Source organism: Sarcophilus harrisii, chromosome 3 (assembly GCF_902635505.1).
Source record: "Sarcophilus harrisii chromosome 3, mSarHar1.11, whole genome shotgun sequence".
NCBI lineage: Eukaryota > Metazoa > Chordata > Mammalia > Dasyuromorphia > Dasyuridae > Sarcophilus > Sarcophilus harrisii.
Window position 1 is genome coordinate 451,076,269 of NC_045428.1, and position 25,051 is coordinate 451,101,319.

The 25,051-nt window shown below is 34.4% G+C and overlaps 1 protein-coding gene across 4 annotated transcripts in view; it reads right to left on the reverse strand.

The window, feature by feature from the left end:
- LOC100931919 (neurotrimin) overlaps positions 1-25,051 on the reverse strand; it is a 1,311,995-nt gene that overhangs the window by 190,155 nt on the left and 1,096,789 nt on the right. For all 4 annotated transcript variants that reach the window (XM_031963695.1, XM_031963696.1, XM_031963697.1 and 1 more), the window contains exon 4: positions 11,015-11,140. In XM_031963695.1, coding sequence (XP_031819555.1) covers positions 11,015-11,140 — 126 coding nt within the window. The remainder of the gene's footprint in view (positions 1-11,014; positions 11,141-25,051) is intronic.

Consider the following 25,051-nt stretch of genomic DNA (forward strand, 5'->3'; position numbering starts at 1 on the left):
TCTCTCAGTCAGACAAATGTAGCTAAAATCTAGTTCATGCTGAGTCAAGTCATTTTTCAAGATGCTGACAGTTCTGGCTGCATAACCAATGGAAACATGGCAGGCCAATGCAGAGTGTCCATGCATGTTTCAGGTCTCTTGTTTCCCAGAAATTTTTCTAGTGGCTTCCATGTTGATGACACCATCTTATGTGATCTGGGTAGATTACAGGTTCTCATAATGCTTTCCGTCCATTTTCTATCCTTAACAAATAAATAGGAATGCATTTTGAACACATTGTCAATGTTCCTAATTCAAAACAGTCCTCTAAGGTTTCTGGGAAGGTATAAACAATGTAATTTCTCTTTATTCTCCAAGAAAAAGTCTCAAAACAGTCAATGTTACACAGTGTCATACAATCTCACATATATAGAAGTGAAAATCACAATTATCCCTAAATTCAAAGCTTTGTTGATTCAACAAACATTTCAAAAAATTTATCCATGATTACTGCTTGCTGAGTACTCAGTAGGTAACAGTAGTAGAATGTCTACCTCAACCCACAAACAAAAGGAAAAGGGGAGGGGGGAAGGCAAAGGAAATTGTTTAACTGTTTGAGAAGGAAAAGTCATTGACCACATGAAATTCTTCACCTAGGGATTTTGGACTTGGGGTTTACTACACAACACCTCTTTAGGATAGGAACCTATCCTATTCACAGATAAGAAAGGAATTGTCCTGGGTGAACATTTTAATAATTCCCTCAGGAAAGAAAACCATCCAATTGGAGTGTTTTCCAAATTTTCTGTGTCCTTTCCTATCAACTGCAAAGTAAAATTTCTCTAGAGGTCCCTGTGCTTTTGGTGATCCCCTTAGAGGTCTAGATTGGGAGCTTCTATGATAGATAGGAGTTCCCATGTATAAATTATCTTCTCATATCAGTTTCACTCATTGAGAAAAGGGACAACTAAAGTGCTTAGTATACAATACTAAGGAACCGCTTCCTTCTCAGCTCATACCCCTACCCATAGGAGGCTAAAAACAGCTTAGGTTATCAATATTTTTACTCTTTTAGATACAAAGGGAATTGTCAAAAATCCTTGCGTTTTCAGGGTTATGTAATAATAGCAATGAATTTAGAATGGTAAAACTATGAAGGTGTGACCACAGGACAATAGGCTGCAAAGCTGAGAGGAATGGAGAGTTCTGAAAGATGAAGTGATGAGAGATACAATAAGTAGAGAGCCTGAATGAAATGAGGTAATGTGAGAATAGATGGAGTTCACTGAAGTTCAGTTTTTAAAGATATTTGTGAATCTACTTTAGTTTCTGCCAAAAGAAGAACTTGAAAAAGATTCTCTCTTCCAAGGATTATAAGGAGCCTGCTGCAATTTTTCCATTACACGAGTTCCTGGAAGGCCTTATAGATTTCAATGAGAGCAGGGGAAATCATGGAGAATCTCCAATAGAAGCATCAGCTTTATGTTTACTTGGATTTGCTTAAAAATTGAATTTAGTTCAACAAACCGTATGCACAGCACACTGCTAGAACAGGGAGAAACACAAGTTATCAAGTTTTAGATAAAGCCTGGTCTGTACATTCAAGAAACTTTCAGTCTAGAGTGGCATTGAGATATGAAAAATATATAGATAATAAAAGTTGTTGCTATTGTTCAGTCATTTTCAGTCATGTCTGAGTCTTTGTGACCCAGTTTTAGGTAGTTTTCTTGATGAAGATAGTGGAATTATTTGCCACTTCCTTCTCTGGATCATTTTATAGCTGAGGAAACTGAGGAAAACAGGGTTAACTGACTTGGCCAGGGTCACACAGCTAGTAAATGTCTGAGGCCATATTTGAACTCAGGAAGAAGAGTTTTCCTGATTTCAATCTCCAGTACCCTGTCCATTACACCACCTAACTTTCCCATAGATAATATATAGCATAGTATAAATTAGGGAAGTAAAAATAAATGTATTGAATAAAGTAAAAAAGGAAGGTCATTACTGTCAGCCAAGCATAAGAGAAGAAAAATTTCAGAATTCTTCCCAGGATAGAATAAATGAGTTTTCAAATTTGAGAAGCTTAATCTTTTTATTCCCCCTCCCCCCCACTTCCTTCCTGCTCCAGGGAGTATAAGGCTAGATAACTTAATTCATCTTTGAAAATGGTATTATCATTATAAAGATGATGTTGGAGATGTTCAGAGATTAGTCGCTATGAAAATCTCAGAGTCCTAATGGGCTCCATTTAGACCTAGAGCCTTCATTGTCTCTTATCAGGCTGGTATGAGATCTAAGTATTTTGGGGAGGTCTATATACACAAATTAGGTGAGATACTTAGTAAATAATTTTGGATACCAGATGACAAGTCCAGGAATCTATAGGTTGCCAAATTCATGATATCAGATTTTGAGAGCTGGATTGAGTTTGTGTCAATTAAAACTCCTCAATTTTTTATTCCCTCCTTGCCCCTAAAAAAAAGCATGCAATTATTTAACTGTGCCTTCTTCCACCCTATATTTGGGAAGTCAAATTTTTTTTTACCCTAAGTATAATAACAGTTCATGCATCCCTCTAATGAATTTCATCTTAAGTTCAGCCAACTACTCTATATTGTCACAATCTTTTGGGATCCTAATGTTATCATTCAATGTGTTGGCTATATCCTTTGAGATTTGTATCATCTGCAAATTTTATGTGCATGCCATCAATGCCTTTATGCCATTCAGTGATTAAAATGTTCAAAAGAAATAGGGTAGATGAAGATGTAAAACACCACAGATCTCTAGGGATATTTTTCCAGACAATTCTCATCAAGTCCAATATACATTGGACTTTGAAACTGTATATTCAAGGAGTTTTATTCTTTCTAGTTGTATTGTTTTCTATTCCCTATTTTCTCAAAGAAAGAGTATGAAGGGAACAGAATAAAAATTGAGCACCTATTATGTGCCAGATACTTTACAAACCTTGCTCCTTACAGACCCTTGTGAGTTAAATATTACTATTATCCCCATTTTAAAATTGAGGAAACTGAAGCAGATGGACCCAGGGGTCAAATAACCAGTAAATGTCTGAGACTAATTTGAACTCAGTTCTTCCTGACTCAATGCTTAGCATTATGTGTAACATGATACCTATACTTCATTAAATGTTGTGTCAAAATTACATTAACTAGATAACTGCATTTCCCCCTTACCTACAAATATAGCTTTCTTATTAAAAAAAAAAAAAAAAAGAAAGAAACAAAGGAAACAAAGGCTAAACTAGCACAACCCATTCTTAATGAGAAAATGCTGACTCTTTGAAATGACCACTGCCCTTTCCAGATGTTCATTTACTGTCTCTTTAATGAATTACCATTCAAGCATTTTTGTGGCAATTCAAGTTAAGTATCCTTACTGATTCTTGAACATTCTATTCTTTTATCTTTTTGAAAATTGGGATAATATTTATCCTTCTCCAATCTTATGAGTCCTCTTGTGTTTTCTGCCATATTTTCAATATAACTGACATCAATTGAGCAGTCATTTCTGTTAGCTCTTTCAGTTACTAAAGTTGTAGTTCATCTGAGCCATAGAATTTAGATAAATCAAGAGAGGATAGGGGCTATCTTATTATTTTCTTACTTATCTTAGCCATCAATACCCTAAGAACCAGTTTTGTTTCATCATTTACAGGGGAATGGCCATTCTCATTAGCAAAGAAAAAGAATTGAGCATCTTTGCTTTCTTTCTCTTCTCAGTTATTACTGTCCCATAGATCCTTTGCCTCACCTTTCCATTTTGCTTAGGGTGGCCTATTCAAAAAATCCCATTCCTTCCATTGATCCTCCCTATATTTCTCTTATTCTCTTATATTCTCTTATATTTGTTTATATTTGTTAATATAACAAAGAAAAATATTTTTTTTGGGTCACCTTTAGTTCCCCTAACTAGCCTCAGCTCATGCATTTCAGCTACTATTTTTATAGGGTCATGTTACACTCTGTTATAAATCCATCTTTAGTTACCCAACATTGCTTCCATTTTCTATGCATTTTTCTTTAAAATCTAAATTGGTTAAAATCTTCTGTGCATTCATATTGGTCCATTCAGACAACTCCAAATCTTCTTTCTCACTGTAATTGTTTTCTGCTATATCCTGAGAATCTTATTTTTGAGTGTTTCTCTTCATTCTTGAAAATGGAAAGATTCTAAAATCTGTGCAATTTAACCTGTGGAATCCTACCTATCCTTCCCATGGAGACTTTCAAATTTGACTTCAATAGAAAAATGGTACTCAAGAGAACTGGAATTTAATAACTCTGCCTATATATGAATATATGCTTAATATAGTTATATATTTTAGTGATGTGTGTATGTATATATAGTCCTACCAGCTAACCTTGGCTTTGGGCATATGATCATGTCACTTTAGACCTCTTTTACTTTCTCAAAAGACACATAACATTGAAGAGAAACTGTGCAGATAAGTGAAGATGAGCCTTTGAGATAATTCTGGTGTGTACCATTAAATTGGGGAAGTGGTAAATTAATTACAAATGAAAGAAAGACTACCTCACTGGTACAGATAAGAAATGTATGGAATGCTTTTCCCTCTAAAGGTTATCAAGTTGGATGAACATATAAATTCATAAAAAGTTCAGCTAACTCCTTTGCAGACAAATGCATATTGAATAACTCATGAATAGGATGTTTGGGCTATAACAACACTAACAATGATAACTGTCAGGGTTTTGCCAGATGTTATGGAGATCTCCAGGTTTTCATAGAAAAAACTAATAAACAAAAAAAACCAACTAGTCAAACTGAAAGTAGCAAGCCTCTATTTGATACATTTTAATTCAGGAAAGAAAATTTGTGGCTTAATCTGAGATACCCAGGAGTATGAGGAAGGGATTGTAAGGAAATGGGGTAAAGTATATACCTGCCTCATAGACATTTAAGAGATAAAAATATAGTTAGATTTCAGGGAAAAAATAGGATTTATCTATGGCTCAGATAATGGAGGGAGTCTGAGCCTTAAGTGAATTAATCTTGAACCTGTGATCTTTAAGCAAAACTCTTAATTCAATGGTTCTATGACAGGCACTTCCTAACCTGGAACCCATGTGATATCAGTTTAATCATTCCTCTTAATGGGAATATCTAGCTCTATCTCACATAACAGGTAATTTTGGCAATACCACTTAGGGATGGGTATTATATAACTATGGCGAAGACCTCTAGCATATGATTGGTTTCTCTCCTCATACCATTGTCAGGGAGTCTTGAAGTTACTTCGGGCATGGGAATTTCTACCTCAAAACTTTCATGAAATGAAAGACTTCAGAAAAGAGAGAAGGTGCTAGGAAGGAGTAAGGAACACACACAGAGAAGAAAGATAGTATCATATTGAAAGCTAGAGCCCCAAACCAGAAATGTTTTCTGAACCACCACAATGACTCTTATCATTTGTATATCACATTGTAGTTTGTGATGCTGTGTTTTCATGTCCATGATCTAAAATAGGCATTATATGAACACAACCACAACATGTCACAACAATTCCTGGCTCAGTGATCCTGTCAAAGGCAGAAAGATTGGTTAAAGGACCAGGGATCTGTCCCACTATGGCATTTCTTATCCTGGGAATAAGGAAGGGAATACATATTTATATAAAGTCTACTATGTGCCAAGTGCTATTTACAAACATTACCTCATTCAATCTTCACTACAGCCCTGCAAAGTCAATGCTATTATTATCCCTAATTTTTTCAGTTAAGGAAACTGAGGCAAAAAGATAATAAGGAGCTTGTCCAGGATCATACTGCTAATATTTAAGGCTGGATTTGAACTCCTTCCTGACTCTAAGCCTAGTGCTTTATCCACAGTCACCAACTACCTTTACTTTTTTGTAGATTGAATGGAATAAGGTACAGAGATGAGAAAGAAGCATGTGACATGGGCTGCCCAAGTTCCTTATCTCTAAAATTATTTCAGGTTCAGGGAACAAATGGGTATGTGTTTCAGGAAGACCTTGATGGAACTGCATAAAGTAAGACAAGCCTTCACAAATATATGATTAGAGGAGCAGAGGCAAAATAACTACAATGAATTTGTAAGCTATGAAAAGATGGAGCCTGTCCTTTGCTCTACAAAACCTCAAACCTGTGTCTGTACATGTTTAATAAGCCATGCTTTTGAACTAGTTAAAAAAAGATGAACACCTTCTTACTATGGGTATTCAGTTTCAAGTTCAGTTTGGCACCAATTCAAAAATCTCCTATCTCCAAATAATCATTGATCAGGAAATAAGAAACCATGGTGAGGTTCTGAGGTGATTAGTTGATGCCTGTCATTGCTCATCAGTTTGAATTTGGGAGAGCTAATCTGGACCAGAGATCTGGAAAAAGCTGTTCATCCAAATTACTCAGATCCACAGGTAGATTCTGATTATCCCCCTTCTCTCCCCTTGATACATCGTCTGTTTCCATAGCAGTTAAGACCTCAGTAAAATGGAAACATCTGGTCTAAGCTCAGGTAAAGGTCCCCTGGGGAAATAAATCTGCTGGATGGTAGTAAGAGAGAAAAGAAGGCTTTAAAACATAGCAACATGAAATTTTAAGGGGGAAGGAGAGAGAGAGAGAGAGAGAGAGAGAGAGAGAGAGAGAGAGAGAGAGAGAGAGAGAGAGAGAGAATGAATGTGTGTGTGTGTATATACAAGGTGGGAGGGAAGAGAAAAAAATGGGGAAAAAGGCAAATTAAACCATATGGGAGACTGAAAAAAAATAGAACAAAGAGAGAAATCAGGAGAGTAAGACAAAAAGAAAAGATGGGCTGAGGAGAAAAGATAACTATATTCACAGACAAAGAGAGCCCAGCCCAGAGCAGGATTAGAAAAAAGGAAGACAAAGGAAAATTGGAAAGGTGAAAGGACAGACAAATCTGAGCATTTCTACCATAATAAATGAAACTTGAGAATGATAAATATTCTGACAGTCATACTGATTTGATATCATTAGATGTTTAAGAGAGAGCTAAATGTATCTTTCCCCCTAGACGTTATAATCATTTGGTTTGGACTATTCTTCCATCTCAATATACCTGTAGTAGATTTTGGGAGCATGACATTTTCATTGGGGTCTCAAACACATGATTTTGGTTCATTTTTGTTTGCTTGTTCAAATCCACATGCATTTCAAACCTCTTTTATTCCTTTGGTTACTGGAAATAACATCAGGGTTAAATATGTGGGAATCTCACAGCAGCTTCTAAACCTCAATAGTTCTGTGATTTAGCATTAATAGCACTGTACTATAAAATGGTTGCCATAAAAAATTATTGGGTAGTGGTTAAAAATATGAAAAGTGGATTGGGGAACAGACCAAAAAAGCAAGGAACCGAAGCCATCAAAAGTGGTAGTCCAGTACTTGATCATCCAAAGAACACACACTACTACTCTACAGAAGGCTGACTTTTTTTTTTTTTTAATAAGAACTACTAAGAAAAAGAGAGCCATATGGCAAAAATTAGGCTTGGGCCAAGATCTTTTAACATATACCACAATGAATCAAAAATGCATGTAGAATTTCCATATTAAAAAAAATATGAGACGTTAACTTTGGCAACTATGGTTAAGGAGAAAATGTTTAACCAGACAAAAATAGGTGTGATTATAAAAGAGAAAATAGACAAATTATGTGAAATAAAGAATCTTTTGCAGGAATGAAATTAATGAAGAAACCACACAAGGAAAAACTATAGATTAAGACAAAAGATTTTCACCAACTACCAATAATTGCCAATAACTATCCAAGATACATAGGAAAATGACACAAATATTCTTATCAATAGGAGACATTCCTCATTAGATAAGCTGTCAAAAAAATATGAACAAATAGTTTTCAAAAGAATGGGAAATTTAAAATGACTATATAAAATATGGTCCTTAACACAAATGATAAGGAAAATACAAGCTAAAACAATCCCAAGATCATACCTCACACCAGAAAATTGGCTAACATGACTCAAAACTGAGGACAAGAAATGCTTATTGGATTTTAGGAAAAAATGCATCATTAAAAATAAAAATTGTTGTTGGGATTTTGTATTAGTGTGATCATTCTCTATATCAAATTGGAAACATGCAAATAAAATGATTAAACTGTTCATCCTCTTTGACCCAGTAATCCCTGGGATAAATCCCTGAAAATGTCAAAGACAAAAATAATATTCATAATAACAATATTTGCATGTCAAAGAATTTGGAATAAAATGGGGCCCCATTGATAGGTGAATCACTAAAAATCAACATATGAATGCAGTGCAATATTACTATGCAATAAAAAACTTATAAATATGAGTTATTTAGAGAAATATGAAAAGATTTGTATGAACAGATGAAGGATGAAATAACTGAGAACCAAAATAACAATACAAACAGTGGCTATAACAATATGAATGAAAAGATCAATAATAGGAAAATGGATTCTGAGCAAATGAATGATAAAAGAAGTTCCCAAAGAAGAGCTAATAAAGCATATCTTTACACAGGACAGAGGCTGAGGGAAGGGGAGAATGCAGAGGCTTGTCAAATAGTATCTGATGCTTGTTGTTCTCTGTTACAAAGGTTCAGTCTGGGAAGTATATAAGGATTCTTTCCCACCTCTCTCCAAAATGACATCCAGAGGAAAAAAAAATGAATCAATACATGCATATTAAAAAAAGTTCAATGTTTTTCACCATATATTTCTCTGTTTCTGGCTCCTTGAAACAACAGGGACTATAGCAAAAGGCCTATAAAGTTTCATTAAATTTGGTAGGATGGAAATAAGAGGGGATTATCTTCTCTTCTCTTTCCCATATAGCCTATAGTTGTCTTTCCCTGACTATTCTAATAGGGTGGGATTTCCTCCTCTAGTTCTCCCTTTGTCTTTGTATATCTCTCTGTCTATCTCCCTCCATATCTCTCTCTCTCTCTCTCTCTCTCTCTCTCTCCCTCCCTCCCTCCCTCCCTCTCCCTCTGTCTCTATCTCTCTGTCTCTGTCTCTCTCTCCTTTTCTCTCCCTCTTTCTTTTTCTCTCTGTCTGTCTGTATCCGTCTGTCTGTATGTCTGTCTCTGTCTGTCTGTTTCTCTTTGTCTCTTTGTCTATCTCCCTCCATCTCTCTTTTCCTTTCTCTCTGTCTCTGTCTATCCCTGTCTCTCTGTTTCTGTCTCTTTCCTCGCCCTCTTTCTTTTTCTCTCTCTATCTCTGTCTCTCTGTCTCTGACTGTATGTCTGTCTCTGTCTCTCTGTTTCTGTCTTTGTCTCTGTCTGTTCTGTCTCTCTCTGTTTCTCTATCTGTGTGTGTATCTCCATCTGTCTGTCTGTCTGTCTGTGTGTCTCTATCTATTTCTGACTCTGTCTCTCTGTGTTTTTCTTTCTCTCTTTGTCTGTCTGTTTCTTTAAAAAAAAAAAAAACTAGAGGAGACTTAGGGGAAATAGCCTCTTTCTCTTTCAGTGAGCCATATTTGGTAATTAAACCAATAGAAATGAAAGACAAGCTAAGGTAATCTGAAGGACAGATGGGAAAAAAGTTCCAAATTCTATCTTAATTCTTCCTTTGAGAATTTAGCTATGAAACCTATAGTATAAGTGGTCCACAGAATATGCCCCCCGTTTTTATTTACTTTACCACTAAACTAAGATTACAGTATTATTTTATGTATTTTATAAAACATAATACCCTTTTCAATAATACCTTCCTTAGCATACTCAGATAGCATTTACTGTAGTACTCAGCAAAATAATGGAGAGTGAACTTGAGGAACGGAAACCTCTGAGGGGGGGGAAATCTCCATCTCAGCAGATGAAGGGATAGAGAAAAGAAGATAGAAGATACCCTCAGCAGCTCTCAATCACAGACAATAAGGAACAGTCCTCTATTAGTGTTTGATGATGATTGATGTTCTAGTCGGGATGTCCTTTTTGTCTGCAGTGGACTTCTAGGCATTCTTAAGTGGTCTTTTTTTTCCTGATTATTTCTCAGTGTCCCCAACTCGTATGGCTGCAGGATCTTATAATCTCTCATCTCCAAAATTTCAAATAAATGAGATTACTAATTCCCTTACCACAGGGAGCAATTTCACTCATTCTTGCAAGCTAGTGGGAAGAACTACAGCAGGAACAGATCTTTCCATCCAAACGGGGGTAGAAAATAGCCAAACAAACCACCAACACTCATTCATTCCCTCGAAGCCTAAAATTTGAATCATTCCGCAACACATAGTTTATATATGCTATATCTTACTTTAGTATTAATAAGGAATGAAATGATTTAAGGTTGCTTTCTTGAAACAATTGCCACATTTTCTGACACATAAAACTTGGTTTTTGTTTTTGATTTTGTCTTGTTTTACTACTCATTAACCATAGAGTCCAAAAACATCATCTAGACTTTACCTAAACAATTGTTTAAGTAAGATTTTTCTAATTTTTTTTTGAATAAGGAACGAGTACACTACCTTATTTTCTAGGATCAGACCATGGGTCCAAAGAATTTTGTCTACAAAATCTTGCCAATAATTTAGTCATATCTAGATAATTTTATTTTTTAGAAATATGGGTACTTTTGATAAACAATCAATCACTCTATGTATATATATTTTTTAATCCAGTAGTAACCAACTGCATGTCTGCCACATCACCATTACCAGGGAACATCAACATATTTCTAGTAAATCTTAGTATGTAACAAACCTGAGATATTTCACTGTCACACTAAAAACTCACCAAGAGACTAGAGAAATTATTCAAATGATTATTTTTGTGATCTCCTGTACCATGGCATTGTAGATGATTTTAAACTTACTTTCACAACTTCAAACATCTTTGATAATTCTGCCAAATGCATATTGTCCCAGGACACATTTACCAGGGAGTTCTGAACCTTCTATATAAGCCAACCTATTACTGTTCATTGTTATTACTTGACACAATAACAACTCCCCCCAAACTCTCTATTCTTCCCCCCCCCCACCTTATTCAATAGGCGACTTCTCATTTTCTTACCAGTGGGAGAGATGTGTCTCCAAGTAACTGTAGGTTCTGGTCTACCTGTTGCTATGCAGGTGAGGCTAATATTGCTGCCTTCATTGATGGAAATATCTGAAGAAATCTCTATGATTTTTGGAGATACTGTGAAAATAAAATAAATGAAAGAAGAATCAAAATATTGGCAATATATAATTATGGTTTGCTTGCATGATAATTTCCAGATTAAACTATGGTGAGAACTGTCAGTGAGAAAAATTACAAATAACCTTAAGCCCAAAGAAAAATCATACAACATGTTTGGTTTCTACCTTTCCCCCCTAAATTCCAACGAGGTTTGAAAGGGAATAGTTTGAATAGGAATCAGCCTATTTGAGGTCACAGAAAAGGGAAGCTGCTTACATCTAATCATGTAAAAATATCTATTCCTGCCTACTTTCAATGGGTTACCAAAGTCACAAGTCCAGCAGAATGTAAGCTCCTGGAGGAAAAGGATTCTGTTGATATTAAGCATGTTGCTTGTACGAAATAAGTGTTTAATAAATGCTGATTATGTTTTTTCTTAATTTGGGTCCTATTAATTAGCATGTTGAAATTGGTTGCCTGTGGAAGAAGCAAAATCACTATTCCTACATATTACTACATAGCTTCCCCACTTGTAATAATAATATTAATAAATAAAATTATAATATTGATTCCTTATGTTAATAAGGAATGAATCCTCAATTAAAATATCATATTTCTAAAGTATGTTAAAATTTACAAACATTCTTACAAATAGTATTTCATTTAATCCTTACAAGACTCTAACTTATAAGCTGCGAAGTGGGTTTTACTGATATATTTAACCCCATTTTACAGATGAGAAAAGAAAAACTCAAGAAATTTCATTAATTCATCCTAATTACAGAGTCAATAAGTGGCAGAGATAAGATTAAAATTCATATCCATTGAATCCAAATCCAGTTCCTTTTCTACTACATTAAAGTTACTTTCTAATAATAGAAATTGCTATATTTCTCAATAACATAGTTTTAAAGTTAGAAGGAAATATGAAGTTCATCTAGTCCAAACTGTTTATTTTATGTATGAGAAAACTGGAGGCCAGCAAATTTAAGTGATTTGCTAAAGGTCCTACAGGTAGTAAGTGGCTGAGACAGATTTGACCCCAGGTCATCTGACTTCAATTCAATGTATTTTCTACAATAGTACAAACTTTCATCCAATAACTAGAATTTTCCCTTTATTAAGGGGAGGCTACTTCAAAATATCTTTTCTGTTTTCTCTAGTAAGTGACCCTTAGATATGATCCTCAAATTTTAATTCAATGGAACTGACCCCACTGAAAATATTAGTGCTCAATGGTCAATTGTGCTGATGGGCCATGACTACTTTCTTGAATAGCGGTACAGATTCATTTTTTACTTCCTATTGTAAACCTTATATTTTAACAGTTTGTGGATAGTTTGATATTTTCTAAGAACAATCCCAGACCTTTTATTTTATATGGGATCTTATCTCGAAAAGGATGTTATGACAGACAATGGCTCTTTCCTTAACTCACTTTGTCTTTCTCTTTTTGCTAATTTAAAATCAGATCATTTTAGTTTAGAATGGAGAAAGAGGCAGTATCGTGTGTGTGTGTGTGTGTGTGTGTGTGTGTGTGTGTATTAGACAGCTGAAAAGGAGGTGAAAATAAAAGAAAACCCATATCAAAAATGGCCTAGGCAAGGATATGGGGACATGGGTATCCAGGTCTTGTGTGGTTCCTAAAATGTACTATTCTAATTTATAAACCTGTCATATTAAAATGGAGATTAAACCTTAGAGGTCACCATGACATTTGATTAATGATTTACCATTTGATTTGAAAATGTACTTCTATATCCATTATTCATTACTGATATTATAAAGAACCCCAAATCCCTAAGTGAGAGGGGCAAGAGGACTGGAATTTTAAAAGATGATCCTGAAAACATGTATCTTTTTAGTACAATTTTACCTGTTGAGTTTTTTTGGAGCCAGTCTTCCATTTACCCTTTTCATATACCCTTCCTCCAACCCATTCTATGCTGGCTGCCAACTACAAAATCCTTGCTTCCTTTTTGGAGGCCAGACTGACTACAAAATATCTGTGCTGGCCTTGTAAACATTCCCTCCAATGCACAGGTAAGTAATTTATTGATCTGTAAAAGCACTCCGAGATGCTCTGGAAGGGATTATGTCACGCCAACGCCATGCCATAAAATAAAAAATGATGGACTTTGTGAACACAGGGTGATTTAGAGTTTGTAGCTGGAAGCGTAGTTAAAGTACATTTTAAGTGGAAATCAAGGTGGGTAATGAATTACTCACACTTGGGAAAGGCCTTCTGGGAGTTCGTTTTTTCCAGCTTTTAACTGGGATAAAATGGTAATGATAACTAATCTTCTAATCACACACTAGAGAACAATGGACAATCCCCAAGTGAAAGAGAAAACACTTTGGGTCAAATCATTCAGACCCGTGAGTGTATTAAATGAGATGGTCACACTCTGAGCTCTCAAGAATTATCTAGAATTGTCCTCTTGCTTGTAGTTGGAAAGAACCCAACTCATTGGTCCAGACCTGCATTTTTACTTGATATCCTCTCCAGACAGATTCAAATTGTGGAGAGCTATTGCATATGGCTCTTTTGCCATTCATTCATTCACTTATTCAATAAGTATTTATATAATGTGTAGCTGTGTGACTCTGAGCAAGTCACTTTAACCCCTTTTACAACAGTTTCTTCATCTATCAAATGAGATGGAAAAAGAAATGGCAAATTACTCCAGTATTTTTGCCAAGAAAACTTGCAAAAAGAGTCATAAGGAGTCTGACTGTCATATATTATGTTAGATACCAAGGACAAATGACCAAAAAAAGTCTCCGATTTCAAGAAACTTATTCTATTTGGGGAAAATAACATGTACACAGCTAATAGGTTTGAATTAACTCTGTGATTTCATTGATACTGGAAACGTTCAGGTAAAAAAATTCCTACTACGTGGAGTTGGAGGCACCTTCACTTTAATTTGTATCTGTAGAGTTGCTGTTGAGAAATGAGGGTCTAAGAGACCCTCATTTCATTGTGATAGACACAATTCTACTGGCATTCATCAAAGGGAATACTTGAACTTTGCTCTTCCTGGCCAGCTCACTATCCAGTATACTCTTTCATGCAGGTAAGTAAACAGAAAATATATACAAAGTTATTTGGAAGGGGAAGGCACTAGTTAGATAGCATCGTTGATAAGTGCTAGACTTGGAGTCTGGAAAATCTCAATTTTAATTTTCCTTCAAATACATTAGTTGTATATCCCATAATTCTAGAAACCAAGGTGAAAAGTGCTCCTACAGAAGAGGTGATTGATTTCAAATTGAAAATGAGATAGGGGCAGCTAAGTGGTTCAGTGGATAGAGCACCAGCCCTGAAGTTAGGAGGACCTGAGTTCAAATGAACCTCAGATACTTAATACTTCCTGACTGTGTGACCTTGGACAAGTCACTTAACCCCAATTGCCTCAGCAAAAAAAAAAAAAAAAAAGAAAAAGAAAAAGAAAAAGAGAGAGAGAGAGAGAATGATACATACATTTTTGGACTTGGTGAAAGTGGGGATTTGTTTCATTTGACTATGCTTATTTGTTGGAGGCGTTTTCCTCTTATTTTGTTAATTTGAGAAAGGGGAATTTTAAGAGAGAAAAAAATTGTAAAAAACTTTTTTTTCCTAATTTAATTTTTTTTTAAAGAGGGGTTTGTATTAGAAGTCTTTAGAGTTCCCTTGTAGCTCCAGTTTTATGGTCTTAGGATTACCTGCTTCCTTCTGTTTATTTTGACCCATAACCCTGGAGAATGTTAAGATTTTTTAATAGAATTTTTAAATGGCCATTATAAATCATTTATTCCAATCCTTTTATAAGTGAAGATAGAGAGGTACAGTTCAAAGTAATGTGGTCAAGATCATACTGGGTATTAAGTTGCATAGCACAGCTTTGAAAATATTCTTCTTACTCAAAATACAGTATTTTGTTCATTATATTATGCTATCATCCTTCATATGAAAGACACAATGGAATGGTGGAAAAAGGGCTTGAAGTCCTGTCATTAGGAGAGACAGTTGGGTGGTACAGTAGATAGAGAATTGAATTCAAATTCAGTCTCAGACACTGTGTGTGAACCTAAACAAGTCACTTAACACTATTTGCTTCAATTTACTCATCTATAAAAGAAGAAAATGGCAAACTATCCCATTATTTTTGCCAAGGAAACCCCAAATGGGGTCACAAAGAATCAGACATGACTGAAATGACTGAACAATAACAACAATCATTAGGAGTCCTGAAATTGGCTTGTCATCTATTATTCATGAAATCTGGGGCAAGCCATATACTCTCTCTGAGTTTCAATCTCCTTTTTGGATATTGAAGATAATACTTGTCTTAATTACTTCATAGAAATTCTATGAACAAAGCATTGTAGAAACGCTCAAGTACCTCATAAATGTAAGTTTTATTATTATTGATTAATTTGTGGCCATAATGTAACTTGCACAATGGTCACATTCATCACCATTTCACTGATTATTTTTGGCTAAATTAAATTTATTTATTTTCAGGTGTCTCTTATACAGTTTCCATGTTTGCAGTGCTGTTCTTTCTAAATGGGTTATTATATATGCAATAACAAAAATACCTAATATTTATATAGCACCTAAAGATTTCTAAAGTGTGTCTTCTCATTTGATGCTCAAAATCATATGAGATAGGTGTTTTGTGGTTATTTTTGCTGTTTTTATGATTTTCATTTTCAGATGAGGAAACTGAAGCAAGGTCACACAATTAATAAGTACCTGAGGTAGTATTTGAATTTGAGTTCTGACATTAAGCTCAGTGCCTTATTCACTGTAATATATATTACACTTAGTTCTAATTCTAGATGGTTTCATACCCATGTATGGAGCAATAGCATCTAAAAGAAAAAAGTCAAGCTAATATTCATATTCTTCCAATAAATAGTAGAATGTGTTATATACAAAACACAGGGGTGGATTCGATTGGAGATACAAAATAATGTAATAAATAGATGATCATTATTCTCAAAGAGTTTACAACATATTTAGGGAGACAATAACAACAAATTTTTTAAATTATACCAAAACTCACTAATAGTATAAGAGATCCTAAAGCTCATGACTGATCATGTCAGTCCTCTGATCAAGAAGCTTTAGAAGCTCCCTATTGCTTCTAGGATCAAATGCAAAATTCCTGAGTTTGACTTTTGAAGCCTTTCATTATCTGTCACCATTCAACTAGATAAGGTGAGTACCCATCTATACTGAAGTTCTGTTTTAGTCCAAATAGCCCACTTGCCACCAGGTTGAAAGTCATGTCCTCATAACAATTCCATTCACATCCATCTCCTTTCCTACTTGAAATAAAACTCTTTAAGATATTTGCTTCATGCTGGAGAATATGTGCTAAGAACTCAGAATTGAACTGGGCCTCTGATCATGAAACAGGTACCTAGGTTGTGCAGTGGCCCCAGAGTTAAGAAGACCTGAATTCAAATCTGGACTTAACTAGCTTTGTTCCAGAACCAGTCACTTAGCCTCAACCTCAATCTATCTCAGTTTCCTCATTTGTAAAATAGAAATAATAATAACAATAAAACTTAAGGTTTTGTGAGTACAAAATGTTATAATATTTGTAAAGTGCTTTACAAAGTGCTATATGAATTTGAGAGATGATGATGATGATGACAACAAATGAGAGCTGAACTGATGGATGAAGAGGAAACTATAATGGAGAGACCATTCAAAGGACAGGTGTGAACTTAGCTTGCCCATCTGTCACCTCCTGCTGTGCCTGACTAAGGGGAAGTGATTTACAGACTCTGGCAGAAATAATCGGCTAGAAGAGCTGCAGATTTCTTCTGGAGATAGCCATACCGAGTACAATGCCTCTCATGTCCACACCAGCTGACTACAATTAGACTAATCTAGTTGTAAACTAGAGCCGAAGTCCCATTGGATTCTGAGAGAAGTGCTTCAAAAACTATCATACTCCTTCTGGGAAGGGACGTAGTAACTACATGGGAGACCACAGAGTTCCCCTAAATTCCATGTTTGTCCCTGCCCAGTGGATGATAGATATGGATGAAAAGGTTTCCTGATAGAATAATGGCCCTTCCTAGGGATGTGCTGGAGCCAGCTCCAATAGGCTAGCAAGAAGTGATAGTTAAATATCTAGTGACTTTTACACCCCAGAAACCAGCAATCAGTAAAAATCAGTGTTTGATTTATTATTTTATTGATTATCTAAACTTAAGAAGGTGATGGAGACAATGTTAATAATGCAGATTAAATTTAAAAGTGTGCCATGGGTACATTTTGTTTGGAAAGTCAGGTGTTAAACATTTACCATTGCTTCTCTTGCCCTTCCCTACTAGGAAGTACATCTCTATATACATCTCCAGTGGGTGATGGACAAATTATTATGTGACACATAAGATAACTTGAGTAGTGAAGAAAAGCTGTGGTAGGATCCAACTCTTATTGGGGAGCTCCCTAGAAAGCAGGCAAATAAAGTTTTACAAATGACTTACATTTTCTTCCCAAGAACCAGCCTATGGAACTGTGTGAAATCTGATCACCAGTAGACAGGCCATTAGGTTATGAATTATTTGAAAATCCATGAAAAAAAAGAATGCAAAATGACTTCAATACATGAGGTCTTCTTTCACCTCTAAAGAGCAGTTTCAAAGGAACAGAAAATAGGAAAGACTAAAAACATAATTGTTAGACCATCTACTGAAAACCTTAAAACAATATATAAATTGTTAGCTGTTTTATTGTTTTATATATATTAGTAGTAGTAACAAAAATATCATGTTATGATATTACATTAAAATACTAGATTATAAATATGGTTTTTCCATGACAAATTAGAAGGAATTGAAATATACTAAGTATTACATTCTTGCTATAAGTCAGAGATTCTCAACTTCAGGTCTATAAAGTCTTTTATATATATATATATATATATATATATATATATATATATATATATATATATGTATGTGTGTATGTGTGTATGTATATATATATACATATATTTCAATAACTTTAAATATGTCTTCCTTTATTCTCGCATGTGAAATACACATAAATACATGTATTGCATACATATACATATGTATTCATATGTATTTCTATGTGTGTATGTGTATGCACATCCTTTATAATCCTAGGATTTTATGCATTAAGAACATTATTTTGTGAAGGGGTCCTAGGTTTCATTAGGCTTTCACAGGGTTCCACTATCTAGAAATTGTTGAGAACTCTTTCTCTATATGAAACCAAAGGCAAAGATAAATTAAAACTCAATAAAATGATGACTCAGAGGCAAATAAAGGAGTTGGCAGAGTTAGTTTTATAGTGTGTCCAGGAGAACCAAGAAACATCACTTTATGGGACCCTTGCTTGTGTATATAATGAACATCTCTAAAAAAAGTCCAATATGAATGTAATTTTAGTTTATGCTCCAGCATCTGTTGCCAAGTTAAGAAAGTAAAGAAATTCTCAAGAAATCTTTCCAAATTAATACAAAGGTGAGCATAGGGCAATATAATGAAAAACATGTTGGAAAGTATGGTTCAAGATTAAGAAAAAAAAGAGCAAAGGCTTGTAGACTGCACAGAAACCTCAAATGTCGCTTTTGTGAATATCCTTAAAGAAGAGTATTGGGATGTAGTGAACCTGACAAATACTGAACATCATACAAAAAAATAAAATTGATTATATTCTAACAGACAGGAAATGTCTAGTTAGTCATATGGGAGCCATTTCTGAATCATCTCTCTAAGAATAGTCAGAACTTTAACTTATTAGAGCAAAGATCAAAATCAATACCAGAAGAAAGAATAAAATTGAGACAAAGATACTGAACACTATTAAAGAAACTGCAATCTGAATTTTTTAAAGCTTTTGAAGTTAGAAAAGTGATTGGATAGAAATATAGAATGGACAGAGACAGATTAAAATACTTCAGAAGTAAACTTTACTAATATAAATCAATAACAATTATGAAGAAACTAAAGGTCTTAAAAAGTAATAAACAAAATATCATTGTCAAAAAGAAAAATGTAGCATTCAAGAGCACATTGGTTTAAAAAAAACACCTCATTTCTTATGAAGGACAATAGTAAAAGTTTACATATACTATACTATACATTATATATATATATATATATATATATATATGTAATATATATATAAGAGCAAAGAAATTTGATAAGTGATAAAAGTTTACATATACTATACTATACTATATATATATATATGTAATATATATATATAAGAGCAAAGAAATTTGATAAGTGAACCAGTTAAGCTAGATCACTTTACATTTATTTATTTATTTAAATTTAAGTTATTTATATTTAAGGATGAAATTGGAAGTATAATAAATATATAAAAAGGATATATTTGCTACTATTGTAGCCATTTTCTCAGCCAAAGACATTGGCACTATTACATTCAGATTCAAATTTAACAGTCCTTGTTATATTTTATGGAAATAAATTAGTTTTATCCTGTGTCTAAAGGAACCCAAAAAACATCATTTCATGGGACCATTGGACATCTATTACAGTGCTCACAATGAATACCTGTCCCCCTCCAAAAATTATCTGGATCAAAAATAATTAGAAAAGATTAATGCAGAGAGAGCAAAATTTTGAGGGTTCTTAAGGATATATTCTCAAGATATTTGAAAGAGGACAATAATAAATTTATTTACTGACAATATTATTTGCTTAAACAAAGCACAGGATTTCCTTAATTTGCCTGTATCAGTTTTCTGAACCTATTTCATTGGGTTGTTGTGGACATTAATGGAATACTGGAATTAGAAGGGAAAAAAAAAAAGAATTTAAGCCTGAGAGTACATTGGGAATTCTAACCTTAAGTCATATAGTTGTTTGAAAACCAAGAACTACTTGCAGTCCCAGACATAGATAATTCTCTTTAAAAAACAAAAACGAACAAATTCTAAGCTTGAGAAAATCCTTCTTGACTTTTAGACCTTACTTAAAAGTGATAGGTTATAACACTTGAAATGACTAAGTATCTGCTTTTACCAGAGAAAAGTTTTTAATTCATTATACCCTAGCAAACAAGAGCCAAAATGTGATTTGAAAAGGCAAAACCCCAAAACTGATAATAAAGAGGAATTCATCAGCCACAAAACAAGTGGAGATATATGATCATTAGACAACAAAGTAATAACGATTTGGTTAGTTAGATAGCATGCCATATTCAAATGCCAATTCCAATTTATGAACTGGTAAGGAGCAACTAGATAAGACTATTAGAAGGAGGTTTCTGAAGAAGAGGAGGCTTAAGTTGTTTCTCATTTGTATGTACTTCTTACACATGTTTCTTACATATGTACATCTATACATGTTCACCAGGGCTAAATATATTTCCAACATGAGTGCTCTATCCCAAGATTCTCTATGCATACAGCCCTCTGGGACATGTGTCATGGTCCTGGACCATGTTTTCTTTCTGCATATTTTTATCATCTATGCTTTTCTTTTCTTTTTAAAATAATATTTTATTTTCCTTCAATTACATTTAAAACTTTAACATTAATTTTTTAAAAATTTTTGAGTTTAAAATTCTCTCCCTCCCTCCTTTTCTCCCTCTTCCTTCCAAGATAGTAAACAATGTGATAACTTATATATGTGCAACCATGTAACACATTTCCATAATAATTATTTTGTAGAAGAAAAAAGAGAGAGAGAAAATGCAAAAAAAAAAAAAAAAAAAAAAAAGAGAGAAAGAAAGGAAGGGAGGGAGGGAGGGAGCGAGAGAAGGAAAAATAGTATGCTCTGGTCTATATTCAGACTTTATCAATTCTTTTTCTGGAGACAGTATTTTCCATCATGAGTCCTTTGGGATTGTCTTGGATCATTGTGTTGCTGAGAAGAGCTTAAGTCATTCACAATTGTTCATCATATAATATTGCTGTTACTATATGCAATGTGCTCCTGATTCTGCTTACTTCACTGTGCATCAGTTCACATAAATCTTTCCAAATTTTTAAAAAACTCATCCTATTCATCACTTCTTATAGCACAATAGTATTTCATTACAATAATATAGCACAGCTTATTCAGCCATTCCTTAATTGATTGACATCCCTCAATTTCCAAATTTTTCACCATCACAACAATTGCTACTATAAATACCATTTATAGATCCTTCTTCTCTGTCTCCATGTTTCTATCTCTCTATTTCTGTCTTTGTCTGTATCTCTCTTTCTGTCTCTGGCTCTCTTCCCCTATCCACTCCCTCTCTCTTCCCTTCCCTCTTCCTCTTCTTTTTCTTCTCCCTCTGGGTTAAAAGGTATACAGTTTTATAGCCCTTTGGATATAATACCAAATTGCATTCCAGAATGGTTAAATTCACCAAGAGTGAATCTAATCTATGCTTTTTCTTAATAGGGTTTATTTTTTCTACCAATACAGTCATTTTTGAGGAAGTGGATCTGTGGAAGAAAAGATTTATCTACACTTTTATTATGCTGTTTAATATGCACTATAACTACTTTGCCTTTGACTTAAATATATCCTATTAATAAAAGTAAACACACTGGTTAGAATTTTCAGTCAATGATTTTAAGTCAATGAAGACCTACAGAATATCACAAAATTGGCATGGGTTTTCTCAGGATCATGTATGTAAGAGGATGGTAACTCTAGGTGTTATATTTTTGGCAACTGTTTGAAACTTCCAATTTGGATTCCCTAATACTGCAGAGATCAATCCACTGGAGAATTTTTTGCTTTCCCAAACTATGTTTGGACAACAGTTTCCCTATAGATTTGGGGTATAAAGATGTGGGATGTATATATACATATATATATATATATATATATATATATATAGACATAAGTATATATGTAATATATATAATATTAGTTGCTTTCAGATAACTTGTATAATTATATATCTAATTACTGCTATGTGTTGGATAATTATGTCCCATGTGAGTACAAATTAAATTAAACAAAGCACTGTGGATATTGAATCTTTACAATACTGATGCAGAACCCTGCATGTATATGCATACATAAATCTGTCTCATGACGTAAGGGATAAGGATTTGAACAGTGCCTTTGGTGGTATTATAGACTTTGGGGAGATATAATATACCTCCTAAATGAATATGAAGAGAATGATCAAAAAACTGTTTTCTCTAAATTATTTGAATGAGTAGACTATTCTAAAATATATGAAATATATGCTAACTAGATTTTTCACTAAAGATTAGCAAAGACTACAAAGACTCAAAAGTTTGTTAGAGGAGAGTTAGATCATCACCCAGAGAAAGAGCTCTATGTGAGATTAGGAGCAGCTAGAGATGCTGATGAGATCCTATGCTTCTCAAAGCATGGCACTCTAAGCTGAAAAGCTTCTTAAAGATTCTCTAATCTAATGAGGTACCAATTGGGTCCTGGGTAGGATAAACCACATAAATACTACAGTAGCCAGAAACTGATATGAGGAAAACTAATATGAGGCTATGGGAAACTCCTAAAGGATCATACTCATGAAGTTAGTGGAACATGATGTCACCATGCTAGAATGCTTATAAAGAACAAAGACATAATTTGGAGGACCAAAGACAGCCAAAAAAGCTGATTAAATTTCTTAGCACTTGATTTCCTGGTTGATTGCTATCCTTCATTTTCAAAGAAGAATAAAAATGACATCACTATGTTGGGGTCAAGGCATAGGGTGTCCAATTATGGTTGATTAGATCAATATGAACTCAGAATGTTCTACCACCGGTTGGGCACAAATTACCTACATGAATATTTGGGGTGTCTCTAAACTTAGCATGAAGAGGAAAAGATCTTTGAATTTACGTTGCATGTAAGAAGAATGTTTTAGAGTCTGGTAATCAAAGGATCAATGAAGGGAAAAAATGTGAATGCCAAAAAATATTACAGAATGAAGGTTATATCGCATGTTGTATAAACTAGCATTGGATTAAATGTGATGAACTGCTGTAGGAAAAGAGCTACATGGAGTAAACATCAGAGGGTGAAAAAAGCCTGTGAACAAATAAACAAAAATGATTCTACTCCTTCTACATTTTTTTTTCTTTTATGAGTCATGCAAGCAAGCTAAGAATCATACTGTTTGAGAATTGGAAGGGACCTTAGTATTCCTTTGATACAGTCTATACATAAAAAGAATGACCAGTGTAACATAAAGAACGAATGAAATCTCCTCTGCTTGAAAATTTCAAAGGAAGTGGAACCCATCACAATCGCCCATTGCTGTGGTTCATATGAATAGTTCTGAAAATTTTTCTTGGTTTCAAGCCTAAATTCTTTCTTTTTGAAACTGCTGCTATAGCTTTTATTGCTGCCCTCTGGGGCCAAAATGCAGATTCCTCAATATTCCTTCAACATGACAACCCAAAGTCCCAAGTATTTATTTTCCGAGCTAAATATGCTATAAGTTACTTTACTCTCTCTCCATATATCATTAACTCAAGGCCCTTCACTATACTGGTTATCCACCTTTGGACATTCCCCAAGTTTTCAATGGCCATCTTAAACTATAATACTTGGGCAATCCTGATGAAGTTCGATGAGCATGGAGTACAATGGAATTATCATTTCACTAAATTTATAATCTATAAACATTGCAACATATTCCCAAAATTGTTGGTTTGGTCACCTCATCACATTGCTGAGTCAAACTGAGATTTAGATCCACTAAAAGCCTTAGATTTTCCCCCAAAAACAATTATGGTTTATGAATACCTTTTCTATCTTACATTAATTAAGTTGTCTTTTTGTACTCAAGTAAAAGATTTTACATTTCTATCTACTTGTTTCATCATATTGGATTCATCCCTGTAAAGTACAGGCTAGCTCCTTGGGGGGGGGCTTCAGGATCAACCAGAGTCAGGATAAATTAAAGTCCTTGGTCTTTAGGGGGAGAAGTGAAGGATGTAGGCAAGCTTCCACGAGGCTTGTCAAAGATCTCTTTTGGATTCTGGAGTCCAGAATCTCCAGCCTCTCTCCTCCTCGAGTCATGGTCTCACATCAAATAGGTAATTATCCTTAAATGCTCAGTTGTCTGATTCAAGCATACCTTTTTGGAGTTTCAGCCCTCTACACATCCCTGTGCTCTGGGTTGTGAAGACCCTTTTGAATCCTGGTTCTGCTTGATTCAGCTACCCTTTCAAGCTTTCTTTTGTCTGCAAATTTGATGACCAGACCATTTATACTTGTATCCAAATCACTGATAAGAAAAGCTACTTGTTCTCCTAAGCCTCAAAGCAGGAAGTGAAAGAAAATCCTGATGTGTATTCCAACAGGGGATAGGTAGCTCTGTTGCATTCAGACAAAGGATTATAGGACCAGAGTTTTGAGCAGCCATGAAAGAGTATCCATAGCAGAGAAAAGATAAAGAGGCAATGTTATCTTGTAGGATCATAGATTTAAAGTTGGAAGACTCATATACTCTAACTTTTTAAATTTTTCATATGAGGAAACTGAGGTCCAGTGACATTAACTTACTTCAAGGTCACATAGAGTAAGAATAGGATTTAAAGCTGTCTTGCAATTCTGAAGACACTGGTCTTTCCATTATAACATGCTTTCTCTTCAATTCAGAGAAAGTTACTCAATCCCATATTTTTCTAAACCCAGTAAAGGAAAAAGGCTCTTTCCATGAGCCCCCTGCACACAACACTATTCTTCCTCTCTTAAAAAAAAAATGTATATTTACTATAGTTCCTAAGTTGAGCTTTTACTTCAACAATGTAGTTAGGTAGTACATTTCTTTAAAAAAAAAAATCCATAAGCACAACCCTGAGATCAGTCAATATATTTTTAAAAAGCATTTAATAAGCACCTACTTTGTGCCAGACCCTGCGTTAGTGCTAAGGACACAAATCCAAAGAAATAATTCCTACTGTCAAGGAGTAAACTTGATCTACTTTG